The sequence below is a fragment of the Myotis myotis genome, unplaced genomic scaffold (genome assembly GCF_014108235.1).
Source record: "Myotis myotis isolate mMyoMyo1 unplaced genomic scaffold, mMyoMyo1.p scaffold_m19_p_18, whole genome shotgun sequence".
Lineage (NCBI taxonomy): Eukaryota > Metazoa > Chordata > Mammalia > Chiroptera > Vespertilionidae > Myotis > Myotis myotis.
Genome location: NW_023416322.1, coordinates 13,260,421 through 13,278,834, shown reverse-complemented (window position 1 = coordinate 13,278,834; position 18,414 = coordinate 13,260,421). Strand labels below are relative to the sequence as shown.

General features: G+C 53.5%; 1 protein-coding gene across 1 annotated transcript in view; it reads left to right on the top strand.

Moving 5' to 3' along the window:
- KCNH1 (potassium voltage-gated channel subfamily H member 1) overlaps positions 1–15,347 on the top strand; it is a 255,884-nt gene extending 240,537 nt beyond the window's left edge. Inside the window, exon 11 of the mRNA XM_036343690.1 lies at positions 11,590–15,347. Coding sequence (XP_036199583.1) covers positions 11,590–12,444 — 855 coding nt within the window. The 3' untranslated portion in view covers positions 12,445–15,347. The remainder of the gene's footprint in view (positions 1–11,589) is intronic.
- The last annotated feature ends 3,067 nt before the right edge of the window (positions 15,348–18,414 follow it).

Sequence of the window (18,414 nt, the reverse complement as noted above, 5' to 3'; positions counted from 1 at the left end):
CACGTGCAGTCCTTCTCTGCCTGGGAGCGAGGCAGTGAGGGGCTGTCACACACAGGCAGGATGCTCGCTGTGTTTCTGCGTCTGTGCTACAAGCTGTCGGGTCCAGGTTTGCATCATCGCGTCGTCTGGACGTGTCCCTGAATCACACACCTGTATCATAGCTCGAGCACACTGCAGGGGGAGCTGCGAAAACTGTTTGTGTGGATAGATTTATTTAGCATCTCGGGAGCACGGCAAGGCCCTTTTACTTGTTCTGTCCCTCGGACCAGATGCGCTACTAGGCCTTTTATAGGCTCCCAAGTGGAGGGAAAGGCCTGGCTGTGGGAGTTTCATCTTTGTTAGCCCAGAGAGGCTTTTTAGAAGATGCTCCCGCAGACAGGCCACCTCTGCAGCCCGTGGTCTGCCCCTGGGCCGGGGCATTCAGCAGCATCGGAGTCATGAACATCAATTCTCCTCCCACACGGCCTGCGGGCTTCCTGGCCAAACAGTCACACCTCAGCTCTGCTGCCTACAACGCGGCCGGCCACCACCTTGTTGACCATGTGAAAGCCAGGCAGGCGGCGTGCAGCCGAGCCGGCGGGCTTCGCTGCCGGTAATGGCTGGCGCTGTGTCCGTCCTTGAGCAGATCCTGATGGAAACAGGCCTCTGGGAGCAGAGCCTGGGTCAAGCCAGTTAGATGCCCGCCGGCTCGTTACAGGCCGACTCCCTGTAACGAGGTCTGCGCTGCCCGGTGCTGGAAGCATGGGCCTGACACCCTGACACCTCACTGCAGAGCTGGGGGCGCCCGCCCAGCACTGATTACCTGGCACCCCTCCTGGGCATGGCTGCCCTTGCCCACACCTCCCAGACGCCTCTCAGATGCTGGTCAAGCACAAGATTACATGGAGAGCCCTGGCCGGTTGCTCAATGGTTAGAGCGTCGGCCGGTGGACTGAAGGGTCTTGGGTTTGACTCTGGTCAAGGGCACGTGCTTCAGTTGCAGGCTCGGTCCCTGGCCCTGGTTGCGATGCATGAAGCAGGCAACCAGTCGATGTGTGTCTGTCTCTCCCCGTCCCTTCCACTCTCCCCAGAAATTAATTGGGGGAGGGTGGGTCTTCGGGTGAGGATTTAAAAAAATGCATACATGGAGAGCTGACCTGGGTGCTTTCTCGGCCTGTCCCAGCACCCACTTCACCCTCCCCACAGCTGCTGCTTTCCTGGACGGCGAATCCCCAGAGAGCGGGGCCTGTGCTTTCTCCCTCGCACCCCTCCTTCTGCGGGGTGCCTGACACAATGTGGGTTCAGTATATGTCTGTCAAATGTGAGGTGAGACCGTAGGAACCAGGGACCTCCCAGGGCTTCGGCTCCCTCATCTCGCACTGACGTGGCCAGAGCCTTGGTTTTCTCATCTGGGAACCGAGGGTCAGGTGGGGGGAATTAGCCACTCGACTTAGTTAGTTACACATTTCCCCCTTCCAGCTGCTTGAGGTCTGGGACCTGGAGGAGCAGGGGTGGGGGGTCCCCAGTTCAGGCTGCCATTTCCTGGCTGTGAGGCCTGAAGGACATCCCTGCCCCTCCTGGGCCTCAGTTCCCTCCTCTGTAACAGAAGCAGAACAGAGTGATAGGTGAGGTCCTTTCAGCCCAGCTGTTTGTGGTGCTAGTTAAATCGTTAGGTTTCTGACACCCACATTCTGTCACCAGCCATGGCTCACCTAACCCCAAATAGGGGCTCAAAGAAAGGTCATTTTTCATTTGATTTTCAAATGCTGAGGTGTGTGATTTGCGTATCTTGGGGCCTATTTTACTTTCCACTCTGCACTGTACTGCTGCAGAAACTAAAAGGTGTTTGCGTTCCCTGAACAAGGCAGCGACTGTGGGTGGGGAGGGGCGGCAGTGTGACCTCCGGGGATGCTCCCGACAGTCCCAGCCTGAGTGCTGGATCCGAATTCGGCAGCTAGTGGCAGTGAAGGCTGAGTGCGTCTGGAGGGCTTGGTGAAAGGGGCGATTTCAAGATGAATGAAAATACTGACAAAGAGGATTGAATTAATTGGCAAAAGGCAGGCCCTGGAGTCCAACACGTTAGACCGGAATCTCGGTTACATCACTTAACCTTCCAAGTCTCAGGTTCTTCATCTGTCAGATGGGGCTAGTGATGGTACCTACTGGGAGGTTATCATCAGAATTGAATAAAATGCAATATGCAGAGTAGATGGCACACCACCCAGCTCTCAGTGAGTGTTAGATGTTACTGCCGATTATGGTTGCGGGAGCATTATTTAGGGGCGGCAGGGCGTAGGACAGACTGCAATTGAAATTGGGAGGCCCAGACATAGGGGAGAGGGGCAGGATAGCCTGGAAGGGAGGCCCGGAGGGCTGATCATAAGGGGGTGAGAGCGGGCAGGGAGGGCGACCCTGACTCAGAACTAGAGGCAAGGGTTCCCCAGGGGGAGGATGGCCAAGGACAGGAGAGACCAGGAAGCGTCAGAGGTGAGCGCTCTGAGCTGTCTTCGGAGCACTTTCTATTGGCTCTGCAGAGCATTCACATCATGGTCTTGGCTGTATTTTTAGGGAAACTGCAGTCACATGGGGCCCGTGTCAGGGCGAGGGTCCCAGGAATACCTCTGGCTAAAGTCGGACTGTAACTCGGCTCTCCAGCTGCCACCTGCCCCTCGACTCTGTCCCTGTCGCTATGATGGCTGCTGCTTGGTTAGCCTCAAATCACACACCTCAGGAAGCTCACGGTGTGTGTCTGGCCCAAGACCTTCGTGCATTTCTCGAGGTGAAGGCGAGGCCCCAGGGGAAGAGACTTGAGGAGCCTGTGATTCTTATCTTGTCAGCTGCTCAGGGCTGGAGCAGACGAGAAGCTACAGAAGGGTCAGGTGTGAAGGCTTAGGAGGAGGGGCGTTGCACCGAGAGCCTGAGCTGACCTTCCCTCTTCCCTGGCGAGGCTGCAGGTCTTGGCTATTTCCGGTGCTTCTCAGCAGGTGCCCTTTAAAATCCCCCCAACCCTGGCCTGGCAGAGGGGTTGTGGGGGGGAGGGAGCAGGATGATGAAGTCTGTGGTTTTCTCCAATATTCTCAATGCAGATGAGATAAATGCCCATCATCCAGGCATGTGCTCTGTCCCACTGGTCTGCCTTCTGAACCCCCCACTCCTGCCTGAGCAACTCCGACCAAGACCAAGCCCCTCCCAACCTGCTTTTAGCCCTGCTGACCGCTGACGGGGTGGGAAGGAGAGCTTGAGTTTGCAGCCCGGCAAAGAGAAGGCTGCTGGATGAGTCCTTGGCCGTCCTTGACTTTGCAAAGTATGGACAGGAGGAAAGGGCACTGACCAGCCACTCTCCATGTCTGTTAAGAGCGAGTGGAGTTGGATTTAAGTGGAAGCAGACAAAACTGTGTGTGTTGTCTGCTTCATAAAATTGACCACTGACCAATATAAAACTGACGATTAGACAATTGATACAGAACGGACCTTCAATAGAGAGAGTAGCAGTGAGGGCTGGGAGAGCCAGGGCCTTGCTCTCCCAAGCTCTCTCCATCTGTACAACATAAGAACACGAGCCCCACGTGTGCTGCAGGGCCACTGCGGTCCCAAAGGCGACAGTGTGTGCCAGCTTGCTGCAAGCACACGCAGGGCACGGATGCCAGTGGTCAGTCATGTTGTGATGCCAGAGGTAATGGCCGGTTGCATTGGGTGGGTGAGAAGACACAGGACTGGACCAAGTGCCTCTTGAGGTCCCTCTCCGGGCTCCTCTGCCTTTGTGATCAGAGGAACCGCTGGCCACTGCGAAACAGGAGGAGAAAGGGAGTGAGTCTGTGGAGAGGCTGTGCCGGCGTCCGGGGTCTCTAATCTTTGAGGCCGGGAGATTGTTACTAGAAATGAGGGTGATAACCTAAACTCTGAAACGGCAGGAAGTCAGAGTCCTCCTACCCAGACCCCAGGCTTTGTGCGGCGCCTCGGCCCTCCCTTCCTTTAGACGGCACAGCAGGCGAGGGAAGGGCCCCTGCCCTTGAGACAGGGTCTCGGGTGGCACCAGACGCTTCCCACCCTTGACCCAGGAGATGGCACTGTGGTGTCAGCTCTGGCCCGGGGGCCCTCTCCCTGCTTGGGTGCTGCTTCCTGGTGCTGACAGCAGCGTGTGATGGGCAATCCCTGAGTGAGGGTTCTCCCCCTCCCAGGGCTGGCTGCCGAGAGGGTACACTCTGCCCTTCAGTCCCGGGGCACCATTTCTGAACACCGACCCCATGCAGGGCACCTGGATTCTTCCTGTTCATTTAGCAGCTGGTCTGTGCCCTCTTGCTCTGGGGCTGGGCCTCCAGAGCAAAAGGAGAAACTACGAACACAAGCCTGGGGTCACAGGTTTAGTCCAAGAACCTTTGTACTTCAAAACCAGGTGTTGTGAGCACATGCTATGTGCCCTGCGCTGGGCCTGGCACTGCCAGGGATACAGAAATAGGCGTGGCTTCTTTCTCAGAGATCTCGCAGGAGAGCTAGGAAGGCAGCATTTCATCCTCTCTCTGATGGAAGCACCAGTGGGGAAAACATGACAAGGTCAAATCTAGGTTCGTCGTATTAACGCGCAGCACTTACTGAGGGTGTGCTATGGGTGTCAGGCACTTTACAGGCGATATCTCCGGTGGTCTTTCTATGGCCCTGTAGAGTTAGTAGGCTCCCTGGGGATTTCCCACAGGTTAAGCTGTGAAAGACACCAGCCTGGGGTGCTGAGAACAGACGGGGGGACCCGTGTACAGTGCTTCTGCTGCCCCTGCCTGGCTCCCCCGTGCTGGCCAAGAACACTGCAGCACCCCGCTTGGAGTCAGCAGGCTGAGTATCGGCGTGGGTTGGGAAGGACACATTGTCCAGATGTTCAGCTTCTGGGTCAAATCAGAAGCCCAGAGGTTGTTTCTCGTTGTGAGAGAGAAACGTTGAAAAAAGTGCAGGCTAGATAATGCAGCCCAGTCAAGGGGCCTCTGAATTCTGTACAGGATTCAGGACCAACTTCTGCCATCCGTGCATCGGTCTGTCCCTGTGCCATGGGCTTGCAGGGATAGCGTGTGAAAAAACACAGAACAGAGGTGGTGGAAGGGATGCGGCCACTTGATATGCACCACCAGTCCCCTAATTCTGCATCAGCTGCTTCCTGAAAATTAAAATGTCACTTTCCCAGATGCATTGATGTGGGTTACTCTACCGGAAACAGGCTTGCCTCGGATGGGGGTGTGCCTGGTGGGAGCAAGACGGAGGGCCTTGGAAAAGAGGGCCTTTGGCAGATTGCACGGCCAGGCCCCTTTTCAGAGGAGCTGGTGCCCGAGCCCAGCGCAGGCCACAGGCCAGAAGGAGGGCACGCCCCTCCCTGTGGCAGGGGGTGGCAGCAGCACGGGCTTTGGCGTGAACGTTCAGTGGGAGACAAGTTACGGTGCTTGCTCTCTAGGAATGAGGCGTCATCTGGGATTGAAATAAGCACATCCTACGTTTGCATTTGGCAAAAGCAACTTAGGGGGCTGCCACTGAGGGGGGTGAACAGTCATGAGGATGGAAATGACTTCTCAGCCCCAGTCCCAGGACAGGAGGCAGTCCTGGGTCTGGGTGATGAGCATTGGCTGTAGTTTCTCATGATCTCATTCATCCTCAGAGGTGTTCACTGCACAGCCCAGGCCACGCTCAAAGCCCCCTGCCCGTGGGAGTCCTGTCCGTGTTCAGTCTACCAGGAGAGTTCTCCCAGCCCCAGGGGCTTGGCTTTCCCTAGGGCCCTGGAGACCTGGCCAGGGCACTTCCCAAGGCCCACCCCCCCCCCTTGGATCTTTGGGACCCCAGCCCTGATGGCAGAGCTTGGGTGTCAGCTGACGTGGGCCCTGATCTCTGCTCTGTAGACTAGTTGGATGAGCTGCCAGGAAAGCCCTGCACCTCTCTGAGCCTGAGTCCCTCACTGTGAAAGAAGGGTAGCTCTTTGTGGGCTTGTGGGTGACAGCGACCCTTTTCTGTCCCTTATAAGGACTCTCACTGGATGCAGGGCTCACCCTAACGCAGAATAATATCTCAAGATCCTTACCGTATTAATCTGCAGAGACCCTTATTCCAAATAAGGTCACGATTGAGGTTCCAGCTGGACATAGCTTTTGGTGTCCACGATTCGATCTGCTACACAGAGGGAGCACAAAGCGGGGAGGAGAGTGACAAGTATGGCCTTACTGAGATGCCAGGGGCCGGCGGCTCACCTGCTTGCCTGGGCCATCAAGGCTGGATCTCGTCTGAAGTCATGCCCCGTCCTGAGGAATCAAAGTCCTGATGTATCTAGTGAATCGGTCCCTCCTTAAATGCTCTGGGGTCTCTGCTTCTTGGCCTCTCTCCTCCCCTGGGAAGCAGGTCTTCTCTCTGCTTCAATGTTCTGTGCCTGAATTCTTTAGAGAAGTTGCTGATGGACAGGGAGTGAGAGAAACGAGCAGAGAGGGGTGGCAGGGCAGAGCTAGAGGTTATCAACATATGCTGAGAGAAACTGTCCTTTTCCTGAAACCAAGGCATTTTCCCCAGCAGAATGGCATAGCGCACGGGCATGGGTGGGGCCTCTGGTGGTCAGGGGTAGAGTCTTAGCCCCTCAGTTCCTTCATCTGAAAAAGGAGGACAGTGATTGTGTCCACCTGGGGGGCTGCTGTCAGGAGGGCGTGAGGCAGCACACACCACCCGTTTAACAGCGGTGCCTGGCCCATCATTGCCTCCACCCCACCGGGACCGCCACCACGAAGACACTTTTCTGTGGCAGGTGGCATGTCTGCCGTGGTGTCATTCCATGTGCTGTTCCCTTGTCTACCTAATTCCAGCTCATCCTTCTAGAATCATCTCAAAAGTCACCCCTTGAAGAATGATACATACTACATTTACTCAGCGACTGTTAAATGTCAGGCACTCTTCTTAAAGGCTTGCCGATGTTATCCAGCTTAATCCTCCGGTAGCCTTATGAAGTCAGGAGCGATATCTGCTTTTATAGACGAGACACGGAGGCTTGGGGAACAAGTCTGTCTGATTTCCAGAGCTTGTGCTCATGCTGCCTGTCACTCCATGCCAACTCCACCAGCTCCTGCCCACCCTGGGCCCCTAGAACCTTGGACTTAAGCTGAGAGTTTGCCAGTCCCCTTTCAGACACCCTTTAGGGACCAGGGACTCATTGGAGTCATCCCGCTGGCATTCCCAAAACCCTCTCCCCTGCCCCCCGCCCCCCGCCCCCCGCGACTCAATCCCGGACAGCACACAGGAGGGCTGAGCCAGGCATGGAGGTGAGGAGGCGGCGGGTAGTGTGTGGCCACTCACAGGGGAGCACGCAGACAGCAGAGGGTCATGATCACACCAGCCATCAACCCAGGGTTCTGAGACCGTGGTCCACGGGTCAGGTCAGGCCGCCTGCATCAGACTCACCTGGGGGCTTGTTACCAACGCCAATGGCTGACCTTGCCAGGGTACATCTCGCTCTGTAGATAGCAGCCTCTCCAGGTGGTTCTGAAGCACAGCCACATTTGAGACCTGTTCATCTGGTCCAGCCAGGAGGAACGTGACTGGCCCAAGGTCACACAGTGGCGGAGCTGGGGCCACTCCGAGCCTGTGTTCTTCCTCCGGCTCTCTGTGGTTTCAGTTTGGGGATGTGTGTCTGACTCTAATAAAAACCAAGCTAAATCCCTTTTAGTTTACCTACGGTTTCCTATGATTCATGCCTTAGCCTCTGCTCATTTGCTTATAATGTCACTGAGAATTGACATTGCACATGTTAGATACAGCTTTACTCTTTTAAGCACCAGCCTCCCATTTGCTGCGCCGTCAGGACTCTGGGCGGTCCACCCCCTCCCACAGCTGTCTTTCCCTCCGTGTGCTGCCGGGACCCTCCTGCTCAGTGGCCCCGAGGGACTCCTGCTCCCCTTGGCCTCATTTTGGTGGGCTCGAGAGGGGCCAGGCCCTCTTTGGATACAATCTAGAAGAGAGAGAACGCTTTTTCAAATAAACCTGAAAATAGCTTCTCAGAAGGCCCTGCAGCTTGGGGAGTGGGGTGTCGATTCATTTCAGCTTAACCACCGCTCATCAAAGGCCTCTCAGGCTCAAGGCCCTTGCTTGGTGAGCTCTCAGGCGGATGCGGAGATGGATGAGGGAGGCACAGCTGCTGTCCCTGCCCTGAGGCATCCTCTGTCTCCCCATCCCATAGTCCAGTAAGTCCGGAGCTGTTTAGCATTCTGTGTGGGCCTCACACGCCCAACACGTCAGGCTCTGCTGTGGGCTGGCAGGACACTGGCTGGCCAGGAAGGTCGGACTTCGCCCATCACTGGTGCCATGATCCGTGTCAGCCTGTCCCCAAGGCTGGGCCTTCCCAGGGGTGATTAGAGGGCCCCTGGTAACAACTGCTCCAGACAGACCCTGCACCTCCCTGTTGCGGTGGCCCCTGTCTACAGATGGCCAGTGTGAACAAAGGTGATTCAAGGCAAGAGCCCTGATCCACACCCTGGAGTTCTGTTTCTACCTAGCGGTGTGACCTTCAGCAGGTCACTCTACCAGCTAAGCCCTAGTCTCCTCAACTGTCAAACTGTGGGGGAGACCCCTGCACCCCTCCCTGGAATTTTGGCTTGAATGAGAGAATGCACTTGAGTATGTGGAATAAGCTGTAAAGCACAATAAAAAGGACTGTGCTATTAGAATCACAAATTGTTTGTTCCCAAAGGGACTTCAGAGGTGATCTCATCCAGTGGTTTTCTTGGACCAAGGAATCCTTTCCCAGAATGAAATCTTACACCGAAGCCCAATACATGAAACAGGAAAACCTGGCGCTGCTCTGATGGGAGTTTGGGGACGAGGCCGTCCAGCTGGTGAGGGCGGGTGTGAGGGCGCTTGCTCAGGGCCCAGCCTTCGTGTGGCTCAAATTAATTTCATTTCGAAACTTTTCACCTTCGTGGCACCTCTTAAAAACCTTCATCTCAAGGCTACTTCTAAATATCAGCTCGCTGAGCTCATGTAAGAGATTGAAAAAAATAAAAATTGGTCGGGCAGGGATGATGAAATCAGTATTAGGTCAGTCTGACTTAAAGCTGAGTGAAAATGGAAGTCCCTTAGGATTTTATTTATTCCTTACTCTTAAGGAGCTTCTGGGTCGTGCACTGAGAAAGCGACCTGTAATCTCTTTTTCTCTCTCTCTGCTAGACCACAAACATCAGAAATAGACATGTGTGTGTGCGTGTGCATGCTGGGGGCATACACATCACCTCTTTCACCCTAGCATGGGCCTCACAAACAGGGGGTTGGCCATAATTTATTCACTCATGCATTCATTGATTCATTGACCACTGATGGAGCGCTGTATGTGCCAGGCCTGATACTGAAGGTGAAAAACACACACCCACACAAAAATACAATGGAGACTAAAGCACTGTGCCCACCTTCAGGGAGCTACTGCCTAAGGAAAAGACAAATGGGCAAAATGCTGCCTCTTAACAAGAATCTGCGACGGAGGAGCATGTGGCTGCCCCAAGCCTGGTACCACCAGGAAGGTCTTCTGACCGGGGGTCAGGGAGAGGCAGGGAAGCTTGCTGGAGTAGATGACTCCTAAGCTGAATCCTGAAGGTTTCGTAGGAGTCCTGTTGAAGGAATGGGGTGGAAGATGATATTGATGGGCGTTATTTCAGGACCTGAAATTGCTCAGTACAGACAGAGCATATAGAGCCACTGATGGGCAGGCGAGTTGATCCCACAGCTTTATCAGTCATGTCTTACCGTTTGAATTGATCCATTTCCATCCACCAGGGGGCAGTGAATCTGCAATGGAGACTCCACACCCCAAACTCCAGGGGCTCTGCAGTAGGGGGTCGAGATAGGCACCATTTAGCTGAAACATGGAAACGGCCTTCCCATCCTTTAGGGCTCTGCACAAATACAGAGGGCGCCTCATCCCCCCCACACTGATGTAATTTCAGTGTTGGGCAGAGGGGGTTCTGGGGGACACTACCCTTTCCAAAGAGAGGGTTTTGAGGAAAGAATTTCAGAAATGCTGCCTGGGATATTGTCGTCTTTGACATTCGTAAGGCTCACTAGCAAGTTAAGGCTCTGAGAAGTCCTCCAGTAAAGCAGCAAATTTAACACTGTCATGTGGCTCAAATTCATTTCATTTTGAAACTTTCCACCTTCACGGCACCTGTTAAAATTTCACCGAACATTTAGAAAAGCAAGACAGACTTTCCCAGGCCTCCAGCTAGAGCCTGTTCGGAGCAGAGGGCATCCTGGGCGTGGGGTCTTGCCCATCATTCCTAGCGCACGCTGCTGCTGTGGGAGCTCTGGAGCATTTCAGAGCAGAGGAGCTGCTGTGGCAGCACAGACTCGTGGTGGTGAGTCACGCGGCCACTCCTGCCCACTTGGATCTAAAGTACTTGGCCAAATGTCTGGTCATGGCTGCCTCTGAGAAAAGAGTCCGTGACCAACTTCTCCAAAACAGCGGTGGAAGTTAGCAAGCAGAGGCCGAGACCCCGGGTAAGCAAGGCCGTCAGGCCACAGCAGCTGTGTCCGCAGGGCCGCTGGTCTTATTCTGACTTCCAAAGGGGGCGCAAAGGCCTTCTGGGATTGCAGGCAGCTCTTTCCCGGTTCACCTGCGCGTCGGGTGAGCCAGTGACGTTCAGGTGGGGCTGCCCGGGGCACCCAGGATGAGCGAGGGCAGCACCAGCATGGCACTCTGGGAAAAGCCAAGAGCTTCAGAGAGTCAGCATAGATCCGAGGAGACTGTAGCCGGTGAGTGCTGAGCTGCCCGCTCTGATGACACGGCCACAGGTGAATGACCTGCGGGGCGTTTGGCTGAGGAGCACATCCAACTCAAGGAGGAGCTACGTGTCCACCGCGGACGCATACTAAGCCTTTGTTAACCTGCGGGATGCTCCTCTGTACAACCTCCTGGGATAAGTTTTGTGTTGACGCCTCAATATTTGAAGAAGTGCTTCCTTTTCTTTAGCCTTAAAACATCTCATTTTATCTCAAGGCTGCCCCTGCCCTTTGATGTTGAGAGTGGGTAAGAAGACTGTGTGTTTGAACCAATCCCTTCCTTTTACAACATTAATGAGCTCTGTGATTTCATCTTTCCAGGCAGAAGACATTCTCCCATTGATTCATTAGCTCATATTTATCTGTTATTCATTCATTCATTCATTCCACAAATATTTACAAAGAGCCTCCTAGTTACCAGGCGTTTTCCAAGTTCTGGAAACAGAGAACAAAAGAGACAATCCCTATTCTCTTAGGTTAGAGCATATATATATAAAATACGAGGTTATATGCAAAGTACTGTGCTAGGCCCTTAGGGAGCTTTCAGAGGTGATAGGATAAAGATGTAAACAGCTGGTATCTTGTTTGGGAACTGCGGCTTACAAAGAACAGAACCCCTCTTGAAGAGGACACAGTAAGAGCCCATTTCTTGCTGTTGGGAAGCCAAGAAGAGTTTAGGAAAAGGCAAGTGAAGGCAGTCACCAAGCAAAGCCCAGAAGGCTTTGGCAGAGATGTGAGGGGCTGGGAGCCTTGCCCGTGGGGGCGGGCTGAAAGCCAGAGCTGTGACCCGCAGAGGGACCGCGTGGCCCATTAACACGCGTGTCATTCTGTCTCCCCCCAGATCGTGTTCCGGAAGATCAGCGACGTGAAGCGGGAAGAGGAAGAGCGCATGAAAAGGAAGAATGAGGCCCCCCTGATCCTGCCCCCGGACCATCCTGTCCGGAGACTCTTCCAGAGGTTCCGGCAGCAGAAAGAGGCCAGGCTGGCGGCCGAGAGGGGGGGCCGGGACCTGGATGACCTGGACGTGGAGAAGGGCAGCGTCCTGGTGGAGCACGCCTCCGCCAACCACAGCCTGGTGAAGGCCAGCGTGGTCACGGTGCGCGAGAGCCCCGCCACGCCTGTGTCCCTCCAGACCTGCCCCCCGGGGGCGGGGGCGCCGGACCTCGCCAAGCTGCATGCGCCCGGGTCCGAGTGCCTGGGCGCCAAGGCCGGCGACTGTGCCAAGCGCAAGGGCTGGGCCCGCTTCCGAGATGCCTGCGGGAAGGGCGAGGACTGGAACAAGGTATCCAAGGCCGAGTCCATGGAGACGCTCCCCGAGAGGACCAAGGCGGCCGGGGAGGCCACACTGAAGAAGACGGACTCATGCGACAGCGGCATCACCAAGAGCGACCTGCGCCTGGACAACGTGGGCGAGGCCAGGAGCCCCCAGGACCGGAGCCCCATCTTGGCCGAGGTCAAGCACTCCTTCTACCCCATCCCCGAGCAGACGCTGCAGGCCAGCATCCTGGAGGCCAAGCTGGAGCTGAAGGAGGACATCAAGGCCCTGCACACCAAGATGACCCACATCGAGACACAGCTGGCCGAGATCCTCAGGATATTAGCGTCCAGAAGGTCCTCCCAGTCCCCCCCGGAGCTGTTTGAAATATCCGGGCCCCACTCCCCAGAATCGGGGAGAGACATTTTCGGCGCCAGCTGAGAGGTCTGTTCATGAACAGTTAGAGACAAAAACCGACCCCCCCGCCCTAGGCAACACCCCCACCACACACACCTACATGAGCAGCAACTCTCAGAGCAGGCTCTTCCTGACAGAAAACCAAAGTGGGACCAGTTGCTTAGGCACACGCTCTCCTTCCGCCAAAGGCGTGGGGAGGAGAGTGTGCATCGGAACTGTCTTTGCACAATTTCGGAAGAGGGGGCATGCGGTCTAAAGGGTGTTTCCCTTCATTTTTAATTTTTTACTGCCGTGATAGTAGTAAAAGATGAAAACTACCAGAAAAGAGCAGCCGCCATTTGGACACTGGTGGGGGAGCAACGGGTCTGGCTCCTTCTCCCAGTCCCCAAAGACTGTGGTGGGCACAGGACTTCCCAGCATTCCCTGTCCTTGTACAGCCTGTGTCTGGCGTCACCGTCTATTTTCCTACAGTCGTCGTTTGTAACGAGCTCGGGACCAGGGGAGTTGGAGGGACAGGTGGGGGAGCGCCTTTCAACTTCCTGTCTCTAATGGTTAAGGCCAAAAAGCAGCTGAGGTGCTGTGGGTGCATCCCACAGACACAGAGCCGGGACTCCCCTGGCTCCTTTCTCCAAAGAGGTGGACCAAGCGTCAGAGCTGGAGAGGGGCCCTTGGGATCCAGGGATTCTCCGCAGCTGGCTCCTAAGGATGTTCCGAGGGGAGGGCTCTGGGGGCCCCAGATGAATTTTGGCCTTGCTTCATGCCACTGGCCTCATCACCAGGCCCCTTTGCTTCTTGTCCTTCTCCACCTCTCCCCGCGTGCTCCTGTGGCATTCCTCAGGGTATGGGACATCGGCAGGAAGGGTGATGAGCCCAGAGTTGCTTCATTAGCCAAGCAGACACACATAACCTCAGAAAAATGATTGTAGCAAGTGCTCTGTTTCTATTATCATTCTCATTGGGATTGCCCTTCAGAAGTCTGGATTTTTTCCGCTGCATGGGGTCGTTCTAGGACACGTAGGAGCCAGGCTTGGCCTTATTTTAAAGCTACTCTCTTTACCTCCTACTAGAGTCAGTAGGACTTCAAAAAGATTGCAGGGCCATGATGGTCCTCGCTTCCGGAGCTGGGAAAAGAGAACGGGGCAGTGGGTTTTCCAGAAGTCTGTGAGGTGGTAGAGAGAGGTGGCCGTGGAGCCATGGTCCGTAGGGAAGGTCTGAGCTCAGAATGATGATCGTGGGGCCGCCTGTGGGACATCCAAGTCCCTGTGCCACCATCCTCGGGGACTCTCCACTGCTTCCTACGACCTGGGGCAGGTCATTCCTGTGCTTGGGCTGCTGTCATCGGTGTCTGGAAAGGCAAGAGAAGAGTTCCCTCCCAAGCAAAGTGGGGCTCGCCCAGGTGTCGGCCCTGCAGAGAGGAACCAGGACCCTTAAAAACTGACAAGCAAGGTTGGAAGTTGAGTTCTAAGAACTCAGCTCTGGGAGAGTGAGGCCGGCATGCAGGTGGTCTGGCCTGTGAGTGACAGCATGGCGTGCCAGGGCCCTGGCCTCTGAGCCTGCTACGCTGCGGCAGCCCTCTTAGCGCCTGTGCCCGCAGTGCCTTGCTACAGAGAACCTGGACCCCAGCGCTGGTTTCCCTGGGACTGAGGGGACCCGACAGGTCAGGACCTGCCCCAGCAGAGATAGTCAGTGGCCGTGGCGTGACCCAGGACTTGGCCCTCAGTCATCTGGGCAGAGTGGAGCTGTCCTCTCCTGGCTCCCAGGGTTGGCACAGACGGCCCTGGGCAGCCAAGTCTGGAGGTCAAGGCCAGGGACCTTCCCCAGGGGTCCCGCACTCTCACGTGAGGCTTACAGGGGTGGCCCCAGGCTTCCCGAGGCTGAGAAATGATTAGATTGAACCTCAGATGGAAGCCTAGAGAGAAGAGGAAGTGAGATTTCCTGAGGCCGAGTCATGATGGTTTGTGATCCTGGGTAAAACCACGGGCTCTCAGCTTCTTTAAGTTGAGAAGCTGCCAATGAGTCCTTGGGCCAGAGGCTATAAAATATCCAGAATCCCATCTATCAGCTTTTCCAGAAACGTTCTGGCTTGCCTTTCCTTAAACATGCTCCTCACCTGCTGGAATCCCAAAGGTTCGGGGCTGCTGCATTTAAAGGAGGCACGGGCCTGACCACTAGCAGCCAGCTTCAGACGCACCTGCCCACTCTCCAGGCCCCCGCCCAGCCCTTCCACCTCCTGTCATCTCCGCCTGAGGGGCACAGGTGTCCATTCAGAAATGACTCCCCATCTGGGTCTGAGGGGCTAAGATGCTGATGCCTGAGGCTCTGAAGCCCAGACTTGTTTCGGGGGAAATGAAGCTTCATGAATGCGCTCCTAGGATTGCCCCTTAGGACTCAAACTGGGCTTGACTGGAAGCCCAGGCCTGTTCATCTTGAGGTCACAGGGCCCACGGCACGTGACAGCGAGAGCACACGTGTCTGTATATGCTTTTGTTCTCCATTTAAGGGTTTTAGGGACTTTTGCTGTAATTGTTTTCTCGGGGCGGGGGGGCGATTTTTTAAATGAGCCAAACCTTCTCTTCTTTCATGTTTATGACATGCACTGGGTCGGAGGCTGCTTTGTGCTAACCACCTGCGCTTGCCTGAACGCTGCTCTGGGTTCCCAGTAAGGACCGAGAGCTTCACATCCCAAGCAATGACTGAACCTTCCCCTGTAAACCATGCCATGACCCTCCGAAGGCCTGAGAAAAGGGAGCGTTTTAAGAGGGTTAGTGGGTAAGGTTTTAGCACTAGAGGAGAGGAGCCTTCTGCTAAAGCAGCGGTTCTCAACCTGTGGGTCGCGACCCCTTTGGTGGTCGAACGACCCTTTCACAGGGGTCACCTAAGACCATCCTGCATATCAGATATTTACATTACGATTCATAACAGTAGCAAAATTACAGTTATGAAGTAGCAACGAAAATAATTTTATGGTTGGGTCACAACATGAGGAACTGTATTTAAAGGGCCAGAAGGTTGAGAACCACTGTGCTAAAGGAAGGGGTTAGAAGAGGGCAAAGGTAGATACAGACAGAGCAGGTGGCGCAATAGGGTTAGGGGAAGCCACAGTTGGTGCTGCCAGGTAAGAGGCCTCAGAGGCTTTTAAATCTCCTTTGAGTCATTTAGTAGCTTCAGTTAACTTAGAAATGGCATTTGTAAAGAGGCCTGAATCTGTTTAGAAGCCTCTAAGTACCAATTAACGTCGCTTTCCCATTCAGATCCTTTAGTTCTACTGCCGCGATCTTCTCTAATCTAGTCCTGAGAAAAGTTTGGGGAGATTGAGAGTTCTGCATAATGACCACTAACGTGCTAAATAGTCTTCAGTAAGGTTGCTCCATTTAGTAAATAAATGCACATGAAGCAAAACTTTTAACATAAAGCCAGCTGGGGTGCCTGAAGGAGGGCCATCCTCAGGGCATTCAGATGCCTGGGCCCCCATTTCTCAGAGGTATTCTTGAGAGCAAAAGAAACATTCCTAATAGTCTGAAGGGGGCGCTTTCAGGTTGGGAGTTGTTTTGTTTCACTACTAGGACAACTAGGACAGTGTGCCTTTCACGGATACGTTTTGTTTTTTGTTTTTTTTCTCCTAGAGAACAACTTTTGCTCTAGTTGTTCCACTCAGGCCCAGGTGTCCCTCGTTTCACAGAAATTTTCCTGGCTGTTGGCAGGCAACCAGATGTCAGTCTGGCCTTTTTGTGACCCGTTTATCCTCTCACAGAGTCTTTTGCTTCAGAGACCAAAACTCTCACAAGGAGGTGGTGAGAACTCTGCTAAGATTTACTTGCTGGACCCATGACCATTGATATTTTTCATTTTTGCTCTCAAAAATTCCAAAGTAATTATACCAAAATCCTAGTGCACTTCTAACAAGGAAACAAACGAGTAGAATGGCCGCTGAAATTGAAGGAATGAAGCAGTTAAATAGGTTCTGAATAAGGAGGGAGAGGGAGGTCAGAATCCCAGAGGAGACTCCCCAAACCGGAAGTGAGGGAGACTCACAGAGGCTATGAGCACAGAGGGGCTCATCAGGGTACCCCCCTCTATTCTGAAGGAACTGCCAGGGTCGCTGTCCTTTGCAGGTCGTTTTTTTTGGGTCCCACTTCTAACACCAAGGAATGTGACCTAAATAAACAGGCAAGCTCAAAACTGTCAAAAAAAAAAAAGAAGAATTTGGGAATAACAGAGTAATTGCTATTCGGGACAAGCAAACTGTAGCAAACTACAGGCGAATCCTAAATGGCAGTTCCTTGGCCATTCCTGAGAACTCATCTTCTTTGGCAATTTTGAGCTTGCCTCTTTATTCAGGTCGACAAAGCCAACTGTCAGACTTTTGTCCAAGTCTGTGTGGGGACTACCTGAAAGCCTTAGGAATGCCGGGTGTAGGAAGAACCCTGCCTCCCCTTGTGCACCGTCTGGGAAATCCTGGGTGGAGATGCGAATTGAAGTGCATTTGACGAAGTGCAATAACGATGTTTAGCCTTAAGACCCTTGAATGGAACTCCAACTCTACTGGAGCTGCCAACACTCCTTCCCCTTTCTTCCCCCCAACATAGCGTTGCTTAAAGAGGAGGCCCACTGCGGGCCCACTGGGCCCCGGACAGCCTCTCTTCTGTGTAAATCATTGTACTGTCTTCTCGCTCGCTTCGGTAAAAATTACCTTCACCAGCTCTTGTGCCCTCCAACTGGAGGAGATTTCAGTGTCCTCTCAGCACCGATGGCAGCCGTCAGAGAAATCACCATTTTCTTGAGAACCAAGGTGTTCATGTGGAGAAGTTTTCATTTCCACGCCCCGAAGTTCAATGTGAATTTACCTGAAGCTTAGTTTCACATGAAACTTCTTCACGCGAGCTTCTCAGACTCATTCTGGAACCTCTAGAACTGGACTTGAATAACCTGCAGGTGCCGGACCGGTGGAGGCCCTCCTGGCCCACCATCAAACCCTTCCTAGAGCCATTGTCTCTTTCTGTGTGACTTCTGGATCCATTAGTTGTACAATGAGAAGCTCACGGGTCTTGTATCAGGATATGAACTACCTTTGTGTTGAGAAAGATTCAAACGCCCCCGATGAATGTATTCTCTTAATATTCAGACGCTGTATTTCTGCATCAGTTGGGACTGTCCCCATCCGACATCCTGCCAACACTGCAAGGACACCTACTCATGGGCAGTTTGTCATCCTGGGGCTTCTCCTTAGATTAACACTCTTTCCATTGAGTCCTGCCAAATCCTGCATTGGGTTTTCTTTTTCCTTGGCATCTGTCACTCTGTCCAAATGAGCATGAAGAAACACAAGTGCAAATGAGCCGATACTATTTTTGTGGCAGGTGGAGGATGCTGCCAGGAACTCCCTTGTATGTCTGCAACTTGGGAATGTTAAGAGGAACATTTGGGTCCCTCCATTGATGATATTCCCTTCTCAACATTTTTAAACAAGCACAAATGATATTTGTAAAAAAAATGTTTAATTTTATTTATTATGGTAATAAACTATTTTATACATGACACTTACTCTTGCCTTGCCTTATATAATTTCAATTGGGTGTTCTTACCTAAAATGACAGAACAAGAATGGTACTTCCTACTCCTTTTTGAGAGCTTGGGATGCTCTAATTTGGAGGCACCTACAGTTGTGGGTTTTAGAGAACTTAAAATTCTAGAGTCCTAGCCGGGTTGCTCAGTGGTTAGAGCATCATCCCTTGGACTGAAGGCTTCATCCCCAGTGTGTGTGGGAAGCAACCAATCGATGTCTCTCTCACATGGATGTTTCTCTTTGTCTCTCCTTCTCCCTTCCACTCTCTCTAAAAAATCAAGGGGGGAAAAATATCCTTGGGTGAGGATTTTTAAAAAAAAAAAATTCTAGAGGCACCAAGATTGTGTGTCAAAGTGAACAGTTGTGAAGGGGCTTTGCAATATGACCTGAAGTAGAGCTGTGTCTGTTCTACCTGTTACAGAGACGTCTTC